The 19,471-nt window shown below is 24.4% G+C and overlaps 3 protein-coding genes and 1 long non-coding RNA gene across 4 annotated transcripts in view; 3 read left to right on the top strand and 1 right to left on the bottom strand.

Annotated features, from left to right (window-relative positions):
* Positions 1 to 5,671, top strand: part of LOC127287626 (protein timeless homolog) — a 60,027-nt gene extending 54,356 nt beyond the window's left edge. The window contains exons 9-17 of the mRNA XM_051314655.1: positions 1,531 to 1,731; positions 1,846 to 2,127; positions 2,220 to 2,303; positions 4,108 to 4,215; positions 4,286 to 4,372; positions 4,443 to 4,532; positions 4,602 to 4,712; positions 4,857 to 4,952; positions 5,115 to 5,671. Of these exons, the coding sequence (XP_051170612.1) occupies positions 1,531 to 1,731; positions 1,846 to 2,127; positions 2,220 to 2,303; positions 4,108 to 4,215; positions 4,286 to 4,372; positions 4,443 to 4,532; positions 4,602 to 4,712; positions 4,857 to 4,952; positions 5,115 to 5,275 (1,220 nt within the window). The 3' untranslated portion in view covers positions 5,276 to 5,671. The remainder of the gene's footprint in view (positions 1 to 1,530; positions 1,732 to 1,845; positions 2,128 to 2,219; positions 2,304 to 4,107; positions 4,216 to 4,285; positions 4,373 to 4,442; positions 4,533 to 4,601; positions 4,713 to 4,856; positions 4,953 to 5,114) is intronic.
* Positions 5,672 to 9,658: 3,987 nt separating this feature from the next.
* Positions 9,659 to 11,808, top strand: LOC127287629 (uncharacterized). Its single transcript, XR_007843899.1, has 3 exons — positions 9,659 to 10,544; positions 10,625 to 10,745; positions 10,818 to 11,808. It is a non-coding gene; the product is annotated as an uncharacterized LOC127287629 (long non-coding RNA).
* A 2,470-nt stretch (positions 11,809 to 14,278) lies between these two features.
* On the top strand, positions 14,279 to 16,250 carry LOC127287627 (acyl-CoA Delta-9 desaturase-like). Its single transcript, XM_051314657.1, has 5 exons — positions 14,279 to 14,637; positions 14,939 to 15,069; positions 15,156 to 15,361; positions 15,611 to 15,793; positions 15,902 to 16,250. Exons 1-5 carry the CDS (start codon positions 14,448 to 14,450, stop codon positions 16,173 to 16,175), a joined length of 984 nt encoding a protein of 327 aa, XP_051170614.1. The 5' UTR covers positions 14,279 to 14,447; the 3' UTR covers positions 16,176 to 16,250.
* A 1,144-nt stretch (positions 16,251 to 17,394) lies between these two features.
* Positions 17,395 to 18,759, bottom strand: LOC127287628 (venom peptide SjAPI-2-like). The gene is made up of 3 exons (XM_051314658.1): positions 18,588 to 18,759; positions 18,259 to 18,386; positions 17,395 to 18,148 (listed from the first exon to the last, which is right to left on the bottom strand). Exons 1-3 carry the CDS (start codon positions 18,652 to 18,654, stop codon positions 18,041 to 18,043), a joined length of 303 nt encoding a protein of 100 aa, XP_051170615.1. The 5' UTR covers positions 18,655 to 18,759; the 3' UTR covers positions 17,395 to 18,040.
* Between the last annotated feature and the right edge of the window lie 712 nt (positions 18,760 to 19,471).

Raw genomic sequence — 19,471 nt, 5'->3', positions numbered from 1 at the left:
ACTGACAATGAGTGATTTGATAAAGCAGCTCTCCTCATATGCATTTCAACTTTAACATTTCCAAAGTTTCATATTATGTCACTTTAACGGGGGCGTTAGTGTCAGTTGTTGCCACCTTTTGTTCAAGCGTTTCTCATCATCTTGTCTGTTAGCTTTTCAGCTTTCGCAATAAGCCCGATAGCTCTCTCTTCGCATTTTGCTATCGCGATGCATATATATCCATCAATTTCAAGTTTCAATGTTGATTCCCTTGTTTTCATATTCAAATGAAAAACACAGCCCTTTTTTTTCAAAATGGTAATAAATTTCTGTAGTGCGGTTTTTTTTTTGCAATATTTCCATTTCAATGATTTTTATTGATTTTTAGAATTAGAATTTTTCTAGAAAAAAATTTTTCAATCTTTTCTGATTAAAAAAAAAAAAAAAAAAAAAATTAGAATGTTTTTTTTTTGAGGAAAAATAGATTTAATGTTGAAAAGTAATTCTTTTTACAATATTAAAAAAATACTCAAGAATTTTTGAATTTTATGTATTCTCTAATCTTTATACTGTTCAAGAATTTCCAAATATCGTCTACAATCTTTTCGCATTACCTTCTGTTCCATAAAATTTTTATGAATCTACAAAATTCCTTTAAACTCCATTTCGATAAGATGCAATTTTCCAGAATTTATTTAATACTTTTTAAAAAAAAATAAATTTACTTTAAATTTATCGTTGAATGAAAATTTAATTTTTAATTCCTCTTTATTTTTTAAATCAACTAATTATTTGAAAAATAAATATTTGCCTCTTTTGTTATTATTCTTTGAAATTCTATTTAAAAAATCGTGGCATAACATTGTTATTCTGATTTTGAATTCGTTGCCAGAGGGGGAAAAAAAAAAATTGTTGAACTAATTATGAAGCGTTGAAAAAAATTTGTTGCAGAAAATAATCCGCTATAGCAAAAAAAAAAAAAAAAAAAATGGGTAAATTTGCCTTTGTCTTTTTTAATCTAATATGCGTGGAAAAAAATTAAAACAACCTTGTTACTTAATCCAACGAGAGGGGGATGAGGGGTGGTTTGTTGTTTGTCTCTTGTGGTGGCGTTGCAGAAAATTTCATATTTACCATAGAAATTGTTTCTCACTCTCGAACCTCATTTGTATTCAATGCATCGCAATAGATCGGATAGCAGAGGTAAAAGCAGAGGTATATGAAATATTAAAGGTTGTTTTGCCATGGCAAGAAAGCTCTTGGGAATTTTATAAAATGTTACTGCATACATAAACATCTATCGTCTTTTTGAAAATACTTTTAAGGATTTACTATCTTGACAATTGGGGAAGTGGGGGGAGTCTCATTTCGTTACATATATACATTTCGTGAGTGAATCAATAAACGAAATGGAATATACATGAGAATAGGTCCAAGTAAAATTGCTCATGTATTATCCTTTATAGTCCTTTTATATTAGACAAGAAAATTTCAAATAGATCATTGACAAAAAATTTCCTCTTTTTTTTACAATATTTATTTTCAAAACAGAGCCAAAATCTTCATGGGAAATTGTATCGAGAAATGAATCCGGAAGTGATTCTGATGATTCTGATAGTGATGGATCGACATCTTCACGTGACGTTCCATCAACTTCAAGGAAACAACAAAAGAAAGGAAAGCAGAAAAAGGCCACGTTTATTTACTCTGATTTTCAATTATCAGGATTGTTGAAAGACGTGATTAATAATGGTAAATATATATATATTTTTTCACTATTCTACAAAATTAATCTTCCATTAGAGAAAAAATTATTTTTTGGGAGAAAAACTAGATTGATGGGAGTAAACTTTTTTTTTTGATTAGGCATGCAGGAGGCATTAAAGTGGATTACGGAAAGTTTGGAAGAATCCTTGGATAATAGAGATGAGGAAAGTGATGAAGGAATTGCTCTGGTGCCATTGACCGGTGAAACATCGGCTGCAATGGATTCGCCAAGTTTTCAACGACTTATTCGCGCAATGGGAATTGAACCTCCGGATCAGGAGCAAAATTTTTGGAGAATACCAGCTAATATGCTTCCGGCTTCGATTAAAAAACGCTGCAATCTCATTGAAGCTGCCCTAAGAGGTGAATTTGTTACTGAAGGTCGGTATAAAAATAAAAAAAAAAAACGTTTTTCATCCCTTTCATCTACTTAAAATTCATTTTCATTTATATTCTTTATTTACTGTCCTCAGAGCCCAAGAAAACTGCAATCGATTCAGATTCCGAGGACGAAGATGTATTCGAAAAACTTAGACAATCGTACAAAAAGAACAATGGTAAGAATTTTTTCAAAAAAAAAAAGAAATTAAATAAATAAAAATTAAAATACAGGCTTCAGATTGACTTTCAAGCACAAAAAAAGTCGATTTATATTGCAAATAAAGTCGATTTTTTTATTTTAACAAAATTTAATTATTAGATATTAAATTCATTTTATTAATTCTGTAATGAGAATAATTCTATAATGAATATTATTAAAAAAATTAATTTTTGGAAATTAAAGAAAATTTATTTCAAATATTTCAGAATTGAACTAATTGTAAGAAAAATTTTCAAAATTTTATTTAAGTAGAACAAATTTCTAAAAAAAAAAAAAAAATTCTTAAAGTTCCATTTTTATAATTTTTGTAAGTCTAATTTAAGCAATTTATACGAATTTCAAAAGATTTTGTTAATTTTCAAACAATAATTAAATTTTACAGAATTAAAAATAATAATTTATCAAATAATTTTAGATAACATTTTTTAAAAGTAATTGAATTTTCAAAGAATTACAATTTTGATTTTTAAACATTAATTAAACTTCAAGTGATTTTTAATTAAAATTTTTTGATAATTTCTATTACTAAAAAATCAATTAGAAATTGCAGACAAAAATAGAATAATTTGAAAATCTTTTAAGTGAAAAATGATTTCAGATAATTGAATTTTCGAAGAATATTATAAAAATCATTTAAAAATAATTGAAAATTTTTGCAAATAATTAAATTTCAAGTGATTTGAATTAAAAAAATTTTTTGTAATTTTATTTGTTAATTTTTTTTTTTAATTATAAACATTTATTAAATTTCAAAAAAATTTTAATTGAAAAATAGTTTAAGATAATTGAATTTGTGAAGAATTTCATTAAAATTATTTTAAAAAAATTAATTTAGTGAAGAATTTTAGTTAAAAATTTGTTAAATAATTGAATTAAAAAATATCTGAAGAATATCTGCATTGTACACTAAAAAAATGCGTTTTTTTTAAATTTTGTAAAATTTGTAAAAAAAAAGTAAAAAATGTTGCATTTTATTAAAATAAGTCAAAAAAAAGTCGTATAATCCGAGGCCTGCTTATAACATCGCTATAAAAATCTGGAAAATTATTCAATTATTCTTCTATAATCCAATTCTAAACTTTTATTTTGCTGGAAATTCAATTTGAAAATCTTATTAAAATTCCATCTTTATTGGCAGATAAAAGATTAAATTACGATTTTCAAGTTTTGCTTTTTCCTTGAAATTATTGAAACATCTGGTTCAGAATCTGATGAAATCTCAATATTCACACGAGTATATTTCTTTCTCCAAGGAGAGATAAAAAAAAAAAGTAAATAAAAAGCCAATAAGAAAACATATCACTACTTTCAAGTATATAAAAAAATTATGGTTTCAAATCATATTTTATATTTATTTCTTATCAAGAAACATGGATTTTTTTCCACACAACTTTTCTCATACTGGCTTGCTTTCAAAACTGTTTTCTGCTCTCGATTCGCTATTCTCACCATTTACCGATATTGCCCGCGTTCTCCATTTAGAGAGAGAGAGAGAGAGAGAGAGAGAGAGAGAGAGAGAGAGAGAGAGAGAGAGAGAGAGAGAGAGAGAGAGAGAGAGAGAGAGAGAGAGAGAGAGAGAGAGAGAGAGAGAGAGAGAGAGAGAGATATCGAATATTGTGACTCAACTACAAATATACAAAAATTGCCACGTTATATTTAAAACACATTGGAAAATCAAAAAATTTACTACACTATTGTTTTTAATTGCTTTTAAAAAAAAATTATAAAAAAAAGAAAATGCAATTACTTCCGTTTTTCAGAAATAGAAGAGCCGGAAAAGCCAAAATTAAACACGGAACGAATTCAATTAGTGTCAGATTCCACGGATTCCGAAATGAAAAGTACAAAAGTTTCGACTCTAAATTCGAGTGAGTATTCATTCATTGATTAATAGAAATCGAAAAATCAACACAACGTTCTTTTTTTTTCTTTTTGCAGAAAAAGTAGAGACAGAACGAATACAAATATCGTCAGATTCCTCGGATTCAGAAAACGAAAGTACAAAAATATCTAATGTAGATTTAAGTAAGTATATACTTGGATTTAAAAAAAGAAAAAACAAATTTTTATAATTTATTTCCTTTTTTTTTAAAAGAAGACGAAACGACAAATACAGAACAAGTACAAGTGTCAGATTCCTCGGATTCAAAAATAGAAACAACAAAAATCTCAACTCTGAATTCAAGTGAGTATTGATATTGATTTTCTTTTACTAGAATGCATAAATACATAAAATTGATTTATTTCTTTTTAGAGAAAGAAAAGACAACGAATCGAAACTCAAAGTTAAAACGAATTCAATCGATATCAGATTCTTCAGATTCCGAAATTGAAAGTACAACAAAAATCACGAATTTAAATTCAAGTGAGTATTTTATGAATTAAAAAAAAACAAAGTAAATTGATTTTTTACAATGATAAAAAATTATAAATTTATTTTAAAAATACTTATCCTTCTCCTCTTGTAAAAAAAAAAAACAAATAAAATTTTAATTTATTTCCATTACAGAAAATGATGAGTCAACAAAAACAAAAATGGGACGAATTCAATTAGTTTCAGATTCTTCAGATTCCGAAATAGAAAATACAAAAATTTCAACTTCGGGTGAGTATATTAAATTTTCTCTTTTAAAACATTGCAAAACTATTTTTATTGCCAATTATTATTCTAAATATTTTATTTAAAAAATTTATATTTTTTTTCACGGATTAAAATTTAAAATTCTCTTGACTATGGTTTCATTTATTTGTAAATTTTACATTTTAGAAGAATTGAAGAGGGACCGCTCTCTGAATTCAGACATAGATACGCCTCTAACAAAAAAACGTCGAGTGTTGCAAAGCGACGAAGAGGAGGAAGATCCCGAAAGCGGAAAAATTCAGAAAATAAAACAAACACGTATAATCGTAAGCGACGACGAAGATTAAATTCGACTTTTTACATTTCTGTTCTGCACATTTCATTTTTTTTCAAGTTAAAATCCATTTCTATTGCACATCAAAAAAAAAAAAAAGGAAGAAATTTAAATATAGAAAATTAAGTTTTATGTTGCGAAAATTTTAGCTAGATATTCGTTTTTCAGTAATTTATCATTTCTTTTCATTCCATTTTTTATGATTTAAAAGAGAAAACAATTTTTTTTTGTATTTATTTAAAATTGTTCATCGTCATAAATAATATTAAATTTGGTGTAAAATTTTGTTTAGTGTATCGATTTTTTTTTTTCAAATACACATACGTTATCGGCGCTCAGTAAAGCAGGTTTAATGTAGAACTCGACAACACTGTGCCATCTTTACGAATAAAATAGAACTTCGAATTTCTATTGAGTTTTTATTATCAAAGAATGATAACTGAATGATCGTTGGCAATTTAGTTCACAAGGGAATTTAAAATATAAATTGGAAAAAATATTGAAAATTACTCGAAAACAAAACAAAAAAAAAAAAACAAAAAAATAAAATTAAAATAAGTGTGACTATAATAAATTTTGTAAAATAAAAATTTTTCAACTATTATTATTTTAAACTAATTTAAAAAAAAATTAAATTTTTTGATTTTTAAAATCAAATTTTTTTAGAAAAAAAATTTTAAAGACACAAATTTTAAAAAATTCAATTTTCAGGAAATTCAAATTTTTATTCTTTTATTTTACAAAATATCTACAATATTGATTATCTTTTACATAAAGCATTTTTATACGGAAGGATTTTATCAACAAGAAGAATAATAATGTTCAGGGTAGTTTTTCTTAATAAAAAAAAAAAAAAAAATTTGGTTACAATATGAAAAAAATAGCGAATTAATTCAGTTTTACATTTGAATTTCAAATTGTTTAAGTAATAAATAACCAATTTGAAGTTGCATTATTTAAATAATGCAATTAATTTCTATAAATTAATTTTGAACTTAATTAAAAATTTAATATATGAAAATTTAAATGTAAAATAAATAAATAAACATTGAAAATAATGGAAAAGTTTTATTACAATTCCTTGCATATATTTATCAATTATTATGAATATTTAATGAATCACATTTGAACATCCAAGAGAAAAACTACTTTTAGTTTTCAAACTTTCACATGAAATATAATATCCTTACATAAAGTATAAAAACAAAAATATTTATTATTTAAACTTCTATTATTTATTTTTTTTTATTACACATTTTTTTATTTACACAATACATGAATATTCAGTCGAAAAGAAGCGCTCTATTGAGAAAGATGTGAAAAAAATTTTCCTCTATTTTGATATTTTCTTACTTGTATTCAACAATAAATGGTGAGTGATAATTTTGTTAAAATATAAAAAAAAAAAAAACAATTTTTTTTAAATTAAAATTTAATTTTCTTTCAGTTTTTTTATTAATCGATGCTAATGGATCCAATGAAATTATTAATAATTTTTCTAACAACATTGAATTATAAACAAATAAATTGTTTAAAATCAGATGATTGGCGACTACTTTTAAAAAATTATTTATCAAATGACTTTAAACAATATCAAATTGTATTTATTGTTGAAAATTATGAAATTTTACGTGATTATGATTTAAATTATATTATACCAAATAAATTGAATTGTCCATCATTTATTTATACATTAGATGAAATACCCAAGGGATTATATTCACGTATTGAATCATTGGGTAATCAATCGGAAATATCATTTTTTATATTTATATATTCATCAGAAAAATTCAATTATAAATTAGCAATGAATTTTTTAATTGATTCCACACATACAGAAATGCGTCCAAAATGTTTAATAATTCATTTAACAAAAAATAATACCAATAAATATAATGAATTAATGATTGATTTTTGGTCAAATCAATTTAGCGATGTTACATTATTAAAACCAATAATTATTAATAATGAAACTGATTATTTTCAATGTTATCAACGTAATGAAATTGGTGAATTACATTATTATAATTTATTTAATTATGGTTATAGAAAAGAAATAATACGTCATAAACCAATATGGTTTCCTGATAAAATAAAAAATTTATATCAACATGTAATGAATGTTTCTGGTGCATTTGGTGAAAATATTGATTTAAATTTACCAGAAAGTGTACTTATGAATATTAATGGCGATGTTGTGTTACTTAAAGTATTATCGCAATTAATGAATTTTAAAATTAATTTCACTGGAAACAATACAATAATCAAATTTTTTGGATGTAAAAAAAAGGATTTTCTTTATTCAATAACAAAAGATTTAGTTAATAATGAAATTCAAATGATTGTTAATCGTATTACTAAACCTGGCATTGCTTGTAGTCATGAACCATTTTTGGTTAGTCAAATATTATCAGTTGAATGGATAGTTGCTGCTGTACCAAGAAAAACAATTAGTACAACAATAATTGATATGAAACATTTATTTTTTATATTTATTACCAATGTTGGTACACTTATTGGAATATTGATTCTTGCATTTGTTTTAAAATTTGATAAATTCACATGGAATATAATGAATATTTTTTTAGTTATTTTATCATTAGTCGCACCAAATGAACCTCAACGTTTACGTGAAAAATTTATTTTTGGCTGTTTATTACTCACTAGTCTTGTTTATTCAATTTATTTACATACAACATTGACAAATGTTAGTATAAGAAAGGAATATGAATTAGAAATAAATTCATTGGAAGATCTTGTTAATTCTGATTTAACGCCATTTATGGATTTATCATTATCCGCTTATAGTTCTAAATATTATTTAATAGATTCTAATTATAGAATATTAATAGAGAAAGCACATATTTATGAAGGCATTGATCATTCAGCGAAATGTTTTCAAGATATGATTGATTTTAAAAATGTCTCATGTTTCGTTGATCATCGAAAACCAAATGTATTTGAAGATTATTTTTTAACACATTTATCACGCACTGATGCAAAAATTGTACCCGAACGTTGGATGCCAAGTTTATTGGTTTATTTATTTGAACCAAGTTCAAGATTTGCAAAGCGTTTTAATGATATTATTCTTCGATTAATTGAAAATGGTTTAATTGAAAAATGGAAAATACGCTCAAAAATTAATCTTTATAATATGGCTGTAACTGAACAAAAAACTAAATTCTCATCTGAATTAATGTATCTTTTAATTATTATTTTAATATCGGGTTATACAATTTCAATTATTTCTTTTATTATTGAAATTATTGTTTCACGTTGGAAAAAAAATGATAAAAATTTGTTTCAACAAAAAAATAGAAAAATAGTTAAACAAAAAAATACTTTTTCACGATTTATGTCATTGATTAAGAGAAGAAAATTGAGAATTAAATTTAAAAAATTAAAATTCAATAAATTAAAATTATTAACATTTGAAAATTGTCAAACGAATGTTAATTTTTCTCATAAATCGATATTTTGTCAAAAAATAAATAAATTTTTTAAATACACCATTAATCACAAAGAAGAGTAATTTTAATTTGCAAAATTTCGCAATTTTTCAATTATAACAAAGTTTTCAATTTTTTTTTTTTTTATAAATTTATCTCGTTCAATAAATATCAAATATTGATTCTGATCTGACATTGAACCGAATCGCGAATCATTGTATAATTTATAATTGTAAAATAAAAAAATAAAAAAAATATAATTGATTGAAATACTCGATTACTATTATCGAAATAAATATTTACTTGAATCAAATAATTTTTATTTGAATTGTATTTTAAACAAATACTATTTAATTGACTCAAATAAAATTTTTTTTCAGTGTATAATTTATATTTACTATAATATAATACTATAATTTACAATTATTTACTTTTATGTAATTATATATAATAGAATAATAGAATAATGTAAATAAAATAAATTTTAAATATCTATAAATTTTATTAAATATGAAAATTCTATAAATTGAAAAGAATAAAAAAAATAGCTGTTAAATAAAAACTAAACTGGATGGAAATTTGATTGAATATTAAAAACATTTACATTTATTATTTACAAATGTAAATATTTTAAAATTCAACCAAATTTTCACCCCGTTTAATTTTTATTTTACCGTATTTTTTTTGATTTTCTTTAATTCACAAAATTTTAAATATAAATCTTAAATAAATATAAAATAAGTAAATAAATCAATTTTAAATATAAAAATTCAAAAAATTGATTTTTAATGTTAAAAAGTACTAAATAATAATATAAAATATTAGCCTTAGTTAATCACCTATTATCAAGTTACGCCATCTATAACAGATCTTCATTACAGTCGTCATTATAATGTACTCCTTCCCTTTAAGTGTTAGCATAACCTATTAGCGTCATGTTTACATTGTTGTTATTTTTGACTTTTATCAAATGACATTATTTATTAATATCTATTCATTTATTTGTGCAATATTTATTTAATCGTAATGTGACTGACAATGTTCACTGACATAAAAAAAACTATTAACGAATTTCTATAACGATTTAAATGTTATATAATTATGAAATTTTGTGCTGATATATAACCTTTAAAGTATTATAACAATTAAATAATGTTACAGATGTATTGATAATGAAATACGTGAAATGTCGAAACTATTTATATTAATTCAAATTATAAAATTCACTATTAAAAGAATAGGTAAAACCGAGAAGTGGCAAGAAACGAATGTTGTTTACAAATTTAATTGCAAGAGTTGCCCTGCAAATTATATTGGCCAAACAAAACGTTCATTGAACACACGTATATCAATGAACATAAAAATAATAAAAACGATAAATCTGTGGTTCGTGCACATCAACTAAATTTTGATCATGATTTCGATTGAAAGAATACCATTATACTTGATCATAAAAAAAATTATAAAAAATGCTCTATTTCCGAAATGATTCATATTTTAAGTAACGATTCTACAATTAATAAGAAAAAAAGATATTTGTTTTCTTAATAAAACGTATTTCCCTCTTATTAGAAAATTAAATTCATAATAGAATCTTGAAGGTCTTTTCCTCTATACACTATTTACCTATGAGTTCATTGACTTCCTTTTTTTTAACACGTATAGTATTCCTCCAAAACAAATTTTAATTCAGTTTTGACTTGATGCTCGCATCGAAATGACGAAAATTGTCGCGTATCTAATTTTTGTAGTGTTTTACCTTTTAATTTTTAACGATAATTTTAAAAATGGATTGACTAGTTGCAATGTAGTATTATTTTAAATATTCAGGTATTATTATTATTTAGTGTTTTAATTTATGTGTCTAATTTTGTGTATTTATTAATTTGGTGTTTTATTTAATAAATTAGCCTGAAGAATATGGTAAACCAAACCATCGAAACGTCGCAACTTGACAAAATAATATAAATCTGTTTTATGTATTTTTCTTTACCTTCCATTGATCGAATTTACTTCATATCAAAATATAAGGTAAATAGTTTTGTGAGGTTATGTTTTACATGTGCTTCTGAATCTTTTTCATTTTGATATGTTTTTTCGCAGAAAATTCTTAACACTGAGAGGAGGTCTGATCGTGAGACAAGACGAAACGTTTGTAATTCGTGTATATACACGCATATTTTTAATTAATAAAATACGACCTAAACAAAAACAATACTATTTTTTTAAATATTATTATTATTATTATTTGCTGACGTATCGCGATTCGCTCGCAACGATGATAAAGACAAAAGTGACGTCACAAGTGCAGTTGGCAGAAAGGTGGGGATGAGGGAGAGACAGACACGTTCCACCTACAACCGAATAAGGAGCCCGCGTTTGTATCAGGAGTCCATAACTTCAAGCAACATATACGCTTATCATATTGACAAACCGGCTTTCAATGATAAAGACCTTCTCGCTCTTCTGTTTTCCTAACATCGGGAAGTCGCGATTAGAATGCACGTGGTCGCCTTTTGAATATTTTCATTCCATTGCCATCTGTGTGGACCCTCCAACGCTTTCGCCAAACCTCCAAACCGAACTCAATACACCTTACCTTCATTTATATAGTTCATTAAATTTTAAATTTCGTTTTCTCAAAAAAAAAAAAAATAATAATAATTTTTTTTTTTAAATTTTTTACCTTATTTTAATTTCTCACTGACTTTTCTTTATCGGAAAATTTATTGACCTTCATTTTTTTTTCCCCACTTAGAAAAAAATATTAAAATAAATTTTTAAAAAAATGGGAAAAAGAAAAAAAAATGTTTGGTTTTTAAAAAAATACAGGAGGAAAATTGTAATTATTTTTTTTTAAGCTGACGGATAACGAATAACAAATTAGAATCAATGGGTCGAAGAGAGAAGGTTCAGAAAACGAAAGAAAGGCATTTATTTAATAAACGGACATCGTTAAAACGTCCGATTTAGCTCGATTTCGACGCAAGATTAACAGGATACTATAAAGAGTTGTAAGATTATTATACTATATATATATATATATATTGATTGTATTCACTGAGATATATAAATATAAGTGAAGAAAAGTGTATTTTAATCTCTATGATATTTATGTTTGCCTGGGAAAGAATCCGCGGGATACGGAGTCCTTGCGGCGACATTATGCAGTGTGCCCATATGAGACGTTAAGACGTTTGAGAAAAAAATAAAAAAAAAAAAATAAAAATTTCTATATATATTTGTATGTAAGGGCTGGTCTCCGTATATAGCGTTGACACTCGCCAAGCAAGACTTCTCACTTCTCACCTGCCTATCAAAAGACGGCGAGTCATCCACATTGGCTAACCCATTATCCGGTTAACACGCGGCGTAGGAGCTTGTCTTTTCACTCTGGCATGTTCGCCTCGTTGTTAGTTGGCTGAGACTCTTTTTTTTCTCTTATTATACCTCTACACTCCCCTCTCACTAAACTCGACGCGAGAAAAAAATACTAAAAAAAAAAATATCAAAAAATATTTTTTTTAACAAATTTAATTTTTACAAATTTTTATAATAAAATGATAATAATAATAATATAATTCTTAATATATATATATATATATATATATATATATATATATATATATATATATATATTAAATTATATAAAAATAAATAATATAATAAAGAAATAATAAATATTTCGAGGTATTTAATATATATTATTATTGTTATTTATTTGAATTAATTAAATTTTGTTTGAAATAGAGAAATTATTGGTTTAAATACATTTTATTTGATACAAAAAAATATTTATTTAATAGATGATTATATTTGTTACAGCTAGAGTAGTTTATTGTGATCCAAAAAACTAATTTCTTCTACTACTAATTTTTTTATATTGTATTTTTTAATATTTTTTTTTATAAATATTTTTATTAATTATTAATATTTATAATAATTTAGTTCAATATAATTATTATAAACTAAACTAAAATTGAAAAAAAAAAAATTCCAAATTTCGAGAGAAAAAAAAAATTTTTTGAAAACCTGAAAAGACGAATAACATTTGAAAGGAGAATTAAAATAACAAATTACAGTAAATTTTTTATTAAATTATAAATATTGTTTTTTATAATTCGACACTTTAATCACTGATTCATATTTATATTTTGAATTTAAATTTTATTTATTTATTTATTTTTTTTTTATTTTCTTATTTTATTCACTGTTAATTAATTCTTAGGGGTGTTTCCCATAAAGAGAATATATAATGAAAATATTATACAGTGCTTTTTTTTTTGGAAAAGAAAAATATAAAAAGTTAATTATATAAGAGATTGAGTAATTTTGCAACTTTTATTATACATTGTATAGTAAATTAGTCAATTTCAATGAATGTTAATTGTCGTTAATAAAGAGCCACGCATGTTGTTGTGGCAACGGCAAGCAGACTAGTGAAGAGGCAAGTCGAGTCACTGCTGATAAGCAAGTAAATGAAGTGAAGTCATTTTATTCACAATCATCAAATGTATTTTCTCTATTTCGATTGAATTTTTTTTCTCAAATTTTCATTATAATTATATATATATATTTTTAAAGCTTACGAAGCTAATTTTAGTACGCGCAACCAATTAGAAAAAAATAATAATATTCTTATAATAAACAAAATAAAAAAATAAAATAATACAAATTTTTTCCGATGTAAACAATTTTAATTTAATTTCTTTATTTAGTTATGTAATAAATGTTAAATTATTCTTTATTTACTTATGTAATAAATGTTAATTTTATTTTTTTTTATTTAGTTACGTAATCAATGTTAATTTAATTTAGTTATGTAATCAATGTTAATTTAAATTTAAAAAACAAAGGAAACAAAAAATTAGTATTTAAAAAAAAACACAATTTTAAATATAATTAATAAAAATCGATCGAAAGGAAAAAAAACATTTTATTCAAATGTGAGAAAAAGTTCATTGTTTTTCAATTATCAACTAATTAAATTGAATTTTAAATTAATTGAATCTCATTTTTAAAAAAGCAATTTCGAATAATAGACAGCGGGCCCTATTATTTAAAGTGACGATATTTATTAAATTAATTTGTAAAAAATAGAGTCAATGAAAGTTGCAAAAAAAAAACAATTGAGAAGAAATTCCACCGTCTAAATGAAAATAATTTAATGTGCAAATTTGTAATAACAAAAAAATACGATTTTGAATATGCAATAAAGAAAATTTAATGATTAAAAAAATTTAAATGAAAATATATAAAAATGGTGAAATAAAAAAATATATAAACAATGGTTTATAAACACAATATTCATAAATATTTTTGCACCGAGGTTAATCATTTCTCAACTATGGACTATAAAAAAAAATGAATAATTCATTTCGATAATTTCTACTTATATAGGTATAACAATTCGATAAAGCATAAAAAAAATATCATTTCCTTTAACTTTTATGAAGGTCGGACATTGTTAAAATTTTGTTTATTTATTTATGTTTAATTTATGTAAGCTCAAAATGCAATATTTCAAATTTTCAATTTAGTCTTCAATTCATCTTCGGCTGTACTGTATTAAAGAACCTGTCTTAAAAATTAAAATTACTTTTTTTTAATATTATATTAAAAATAAAAAATAGTTTTAAATATAGTGGATTTTTTTTAAATTAAAAACTAAAATATAATTATTACTGCAAAAATAAAGGAAAATAAATACTTAGAATTTTATACACAAAAAAAATGACAGTGTCAGCTGAAGATAACAATAAAAGTCTGGAATATGAAAATGAAACATTTTTGGAAAGCTTAAATAGATGGAGAAAAAATATGTTGTGGAGCAGATTTTTTATGTACACTATATGGGTCTCTATTGCTTTATATGGATTTTTGACTTTTCCCTACAAAACACACAAATTAACATTTATATGGTGTATGTGTTTTAAAATAATAATAAAAATTTCTATTTTAATTGAAACTTTTTATTTTTTGATTTTTAGTAATTTTTTTAATTTTTATAATTCATTTTTGGATTTTTCTATTCTATTTCAAATAATTTCGTTAAAAAATATAAAAATATATGTTACAAAATAATAATAAAATTTCTGTTAAATTTTACTTTCAGTTTATTGTATTTTTTTTTTTTGTTAATTTAAAAAAATTTTATTTTTGGATTTTTTTAATCTAGTTTAGAAATTTTGAAAAAAAAAATTAAAAAGAAATTTTCTTCTCAGTGTTAATTGTTCATGTTTACGCTGCATTTGGCACATGTGGTGGTGCTCATCGTTACTGGGCTCATCGATCATTCAAAGCAAATTTACCCCTTCGAATTTTTATGGCTTTTGGTCATTATTGCGCAGGCAATGTAAGTATTATTATTTTTTTTTTTAATTTTATAAATAAATTGTATCATTTAATACAATTTTAGTGTTTATTTTATATTGTATATAGTTCTCAATATACGATTGGGTCAAAATACATAGAGTTCATCATAGATATACGGACACAGATGCCGATCCTCACACTGCAACTCGGGGTTTTGTCTTTTCTCACATAGGATGGTGGGTGCAAAAAAAACATCCGGAATTTCTTAAACGACTAAAGGAATGTGATATGAGTGATGTAAAAGCAGATCCTGTGGTTGCTTTTGGAGATAGGTATAAAATTCAATCTACACTGACAAAAAAAAGAACAAAAAAAAATTTTTTTTTTTCATTCAAATAATCGGTTATTTTTTTTTTAAATAAAAAAATTTATTTAGTATAAATAAAATTTTTATTTTAAACCAAATAAATATATTTTTTTGAAACAAATAAATATATTGTATTGAAACAAATAAATATTTATTTGACTCTGAGAAAAAATATTTTTTCACTGGTTAAAAAAACAATATTATTTGTTCGCAGACATTTTGGCAAATTTATGACTCTAATGATTACCCTACCAGCACTTGTGCCAGTTTATTTATGGGGTGAAACTTGGTATTGGTCAATTATGTCACAATTTTTTATGCGTTCTATGCTAACAGTAAATTCCATAGCATTAGTTAATAGTGCATCACATTTGTTTGGATCAAAACCATTTGACAGGTATTATTTTATATATAGGAAAAAAAAATTATTATTAATAATAAATTAATAATAAAATAATAAAAATTTGTTATTATGTTTATAAATTTTTTTATTTTCAAAAAATAGCTCCATAATGCCAAGTGAAAATTATCTTGTCGTTCTTTTTTCAACTGGAGAAGGATGGCACAATTATCATCATACATTTCCATGGGATTATCGTGCAGGTGGACTTGGCAAATATGATTTTAATTTAACTTCATTTTTTATCAAACAATTTGGAAATATTGGTTGGGCCTACGATTTAAAGACTGCAAGTGACGATCTTATTAAATTGACTTGTAAAAATAGAGGCGATGGAAGTTACAAAAAATTATGGGAGGAAGTTCCTTTACCCGAATAAAATATTTCTTTTCTACTTTTACGAATTCATAAAATTACATATAAAACACTTTTTTGTTACGCATTTATTTATTATAAAAATAAAAAAAATATTTATAATTTTGTTATTTTCTAATAAATTGTTTTAAAAAGTAATCAATTTTCTATTATATACATGGAAAAAAAAGAAATTACAAACGCTAACCGATGTTTGCTATCGGATCTATCAAAATTAGTAACCACAGTTAAATTTTTTGCTAAGACAACGAAAAAGTTTACTTTAATTTTTAAAAATTTACTGTCACAGCAAACATTTTTGACCCCACAGTAAATTTATTCCCTGTCCCCCTATATATTAGCTAACGTAATTTGATGTGAGAGTAAATAATTCGCTGCTACAGTAAACTTTCCCTATAGTATATAGGGAAAATTACGATACTGCGGGGTTCTTTTTTTACCCTTTACTCAAAATATTAAAACTGCGCCCACTGTCGGCGTAAAAGTAAAACTTGAATAACATTACATTGACAGTTAATGGTAAATTTCTGTGTAGAAAAAATTTCTGTGAAAAAAAAAAATGGAAAAATATATTTTTTTCAAAATATTAAAGGGCATGTGAAACGATAGATACGTTCCTGATGAAGGAACATACACACAAACACGTTTTGATTGTGCTTCTACTTATATGTATCGAATGCACTCCAGTTGCGTGCATATCAGTTTTGTCGTCATACAGGTCTGAAAATATTATTATAGAAAGGTAGGAATTTCAAGTGGGTTGATAGTTAATAGCCATCAATCATCACCGAATTTTGGCAACGCGTCGGACAACGAAGTCGTCAGGATAACATCATCTATGGAGAGGTCTCCGGGACCACAATACATATATATGTATATATATATATGTATATATCTATACATATATAGAGAGAGAGTGAGAGAGAGAGAAAGAAAGGGGGGGCGCATTTCACTCCCAGGTTCAATACCACCGAAAATTCAGGTCCTGATGGCAACTATCACGAATACGGTCATTGACCTCTTGTAAAAAAAACTCTACTATATCTATTTCATTTTTTTTTCTGATAATTTTATATTTTCAATAAAAATTGTTAACATTTTTTTAAACTCAAAAATTGATCCCTTCTCCCCTCTGAAAATTTATTTTTTATCATTAAAATAATTATTATAATAATATAATAATTTTTTACCTAGTTAAAAAAAATTAATATAAGGGGAAAAAAAGAAGAAATCAATTTAATGAATTTAACGAGTTATGCGCGCCAAACAGATAAGATGAAAAAGAACAAATGTAATAAAGAGAGAATCGTGTATATGTACATACGATGCTTCATGTCTTGTAAATTGCCGTACGTAATTGTTTGAAGTACATGTATTCGGAGTTTATACGACAAAGGAGTTAAACTTCGTGAGTACACTAAGTACGCACGTTCTTTTTACTCTTCGAGATATATACCATATACCAGTTTTCAAGGTCACTCATGGTACCCTCAACTTTCTTATGTAGTTTTATACTTGGAATTTGCAAAAAAAAAAAGTTTGTTTTAAAACATGAGAATATATAATATAAAATTAATATAATATAATAATAAAATAATTTTTGAAATTTATTAATGACATAATTAAAAACTTTATTTCAAATGAAACATTCGGCAGAAAAATTTCGGCGCGAATTGGAAAATTAGCCAATCAAAATTTTTACCAGTAATTTCTGATTCGTTAATTTTAGAATTCGCCTCCGAAAGTTAATTTCAACAAATGAAAATTTGATTAATTCTAAATTCTGTTAAATAATTTTTCAGTTTATGTATATATAAATTCTGTATAAGTTAAATTTAAAAATCGATTTCTTGTCTGCTTTCTGATAATTTATGAATTAGAAGCAACTATTTTATTACAATATTGAGGTGAAATGCACAATCCTGATGCATCGTCTATTATGTAACCTGGATGACATTTACATCCTTTTACACAATCCTGTTTATGAGAAAAAAATAATTATTTGCTATATTAATTGAAAATTATAGAATATTATTATTTAATAATAATAAAAGAATAAATTCATTAAAAATATAAAAGCAACTAACATCGGTACAAAAACGTGGTTTAGATTCCCTGTAATTACTACATTTTAATGGACACCTTGATGCACAATCACTCAAAACTCCATTTGGTCCACATGCGGTAATTTGTGGGGGAAGAATTATAAACGGTACTATTGAAATTAATACATAAAATTTATAATTAGACATTAATATAAAAGCAATTTTTTTAAAATAAAATTTAATTCATATAATCGGTTCATTTATTATCAAATAAAAATTTTCTTGAGCAAAATAAATATTTATACTTGAACCAAATAATTTTTATTTGCAATAAATAAACTGTATTTGAACTAATATTTTTTTATGCTTACATAAATTTTCATTTCCATTGGCAGAGATAACAGTGACAAAAAGTAAAACTAAAAAAATCGGGGACATATTAATTATATTTTTTTTCTACTTTTAAACTAAACTCAAAAGATATTTTTTTTATGTATATTCTTAATTAGACTTTCAGTGGCTAAATGATGTCAAAAACATTTATTGAGGATCAATATGAGTATTACAAGTGTTTTTATTATAAAAAAATTTTCCTGCAAGCTAATTTTGTAATTGCATATGCGGAAAGAAACATAATTATAATTATCTTATCAGTGTTTTGCTTCATCGTGGAGGAAACTTTGTAGTCATTCAAATTTAACTTTTTTTTTAAATTCATTAAACAAACTAATTTTCTTTGCATATTTACAAAATCCAAAAATTCATTTTATCAACATATAGCCTTAAACTTTAATTCTCAAAGTTGATTTACACAAATTAATGTTAAATTTAATTGTTAAATTGTTTGGTGCGCATTGCTTAGGAATCTTGTTGACGTCACTGACGCCCCCCATTAAAAAATTCGAGATTAATTAAAAATAATTTATAAATACAACCACTTTGTAATGTTTCCCTGCTCCCTCATATATATTTTCCCCAATTATTCATTATCTAGTATGAAACACTTGCTTTTAGCCACTAAATCCAATACGACGCACTAATCACATTCTCATAATGCCAGCAAAAATGTGTTCAGTTTTTTTTCTGTGGAATGAATAAAAATTAAATGGAAAAATAAATTTGAGATTTTATTCAGTTGAAAATTGGTTTATACATAATAGGACATTAGCTATATATGTATATATAATGTGCACTTGAGAAGTGTCTTTTCATGGGATATTTGTCTTACTAGGCAAGACATGATCTACTGCGGGGA

Source organism: Leptopilina boulardi, unplaced genomic scaffold (assembly GCF_019393585.1).
Source record: "Leptopilina boulardi isolate dan_hultmark-lab unplaced genomic scaffold, ZJU_Lbou_2.1 LbouV2_372, whole genome shotgun sequence".
NCBI classification, from domain to species: Eukaryota; Metazoa; Arthropoda; class Insecta; order Hymenoptera; family Figitidae; genus Leptopilina; species Leptopilina boulardi.
Note: the sequence above shows the minus strand (reverse complement) of the source record. Positions and strands in the feature narration are given on the sequence as shown.

What these genes read in the sequence shown, in the direction of transcription:
- LOC127287627 (XM_051314657.1), top strand. Translation starts at nt 14,448, where the DNA reads ATGACAGTGTCAGCTGAAGATAACAATAAAAGTCTGGAATATGAAAAT. An exon ending in CAAATTAACATTTATATGGT is followed by an intron (nt 14,638 to 14,938) that starts GTATGTGTTTTA and finishes TTTTCTTCTCAG; the next exon opens with TGTTAATTGTTCATGTTTAC. An exon ending in GTCATTATTGCGCAGGCAAT is followed by an intron (nt 15,070 to 15,155) that starts GTAAGTATTATT and finishes TATTGTATATAG; the next exon opens with TTCTCAATATACGATTGGGT.
- LOC127287628 (XM_051314658.1), bottom strand. Translation starts at nt 18,654, where the DNA reads ATGTCCCCGATTTTTTTAGTTTTACTTTTTGTCACTGTTATCTCTGCC. An exon ending in CAATGGAAATGAAAATTTAT is followed by an intron (nt 18,387 to 18,587) that starts GTAAGCATAAAA and finishes TAATTTCAATAG; the next exon opens with TACCGTTTATAATTCTTCCC. An exon ending in AACCACGTTTTTGTACCGAT is followed by an intron (nt 18,149 to 18,258) that starts GTTAGTTGCTTT and finishes TCTCATAAACAG; the next exon opens with GATTGTGTAAAAGGATGTAA.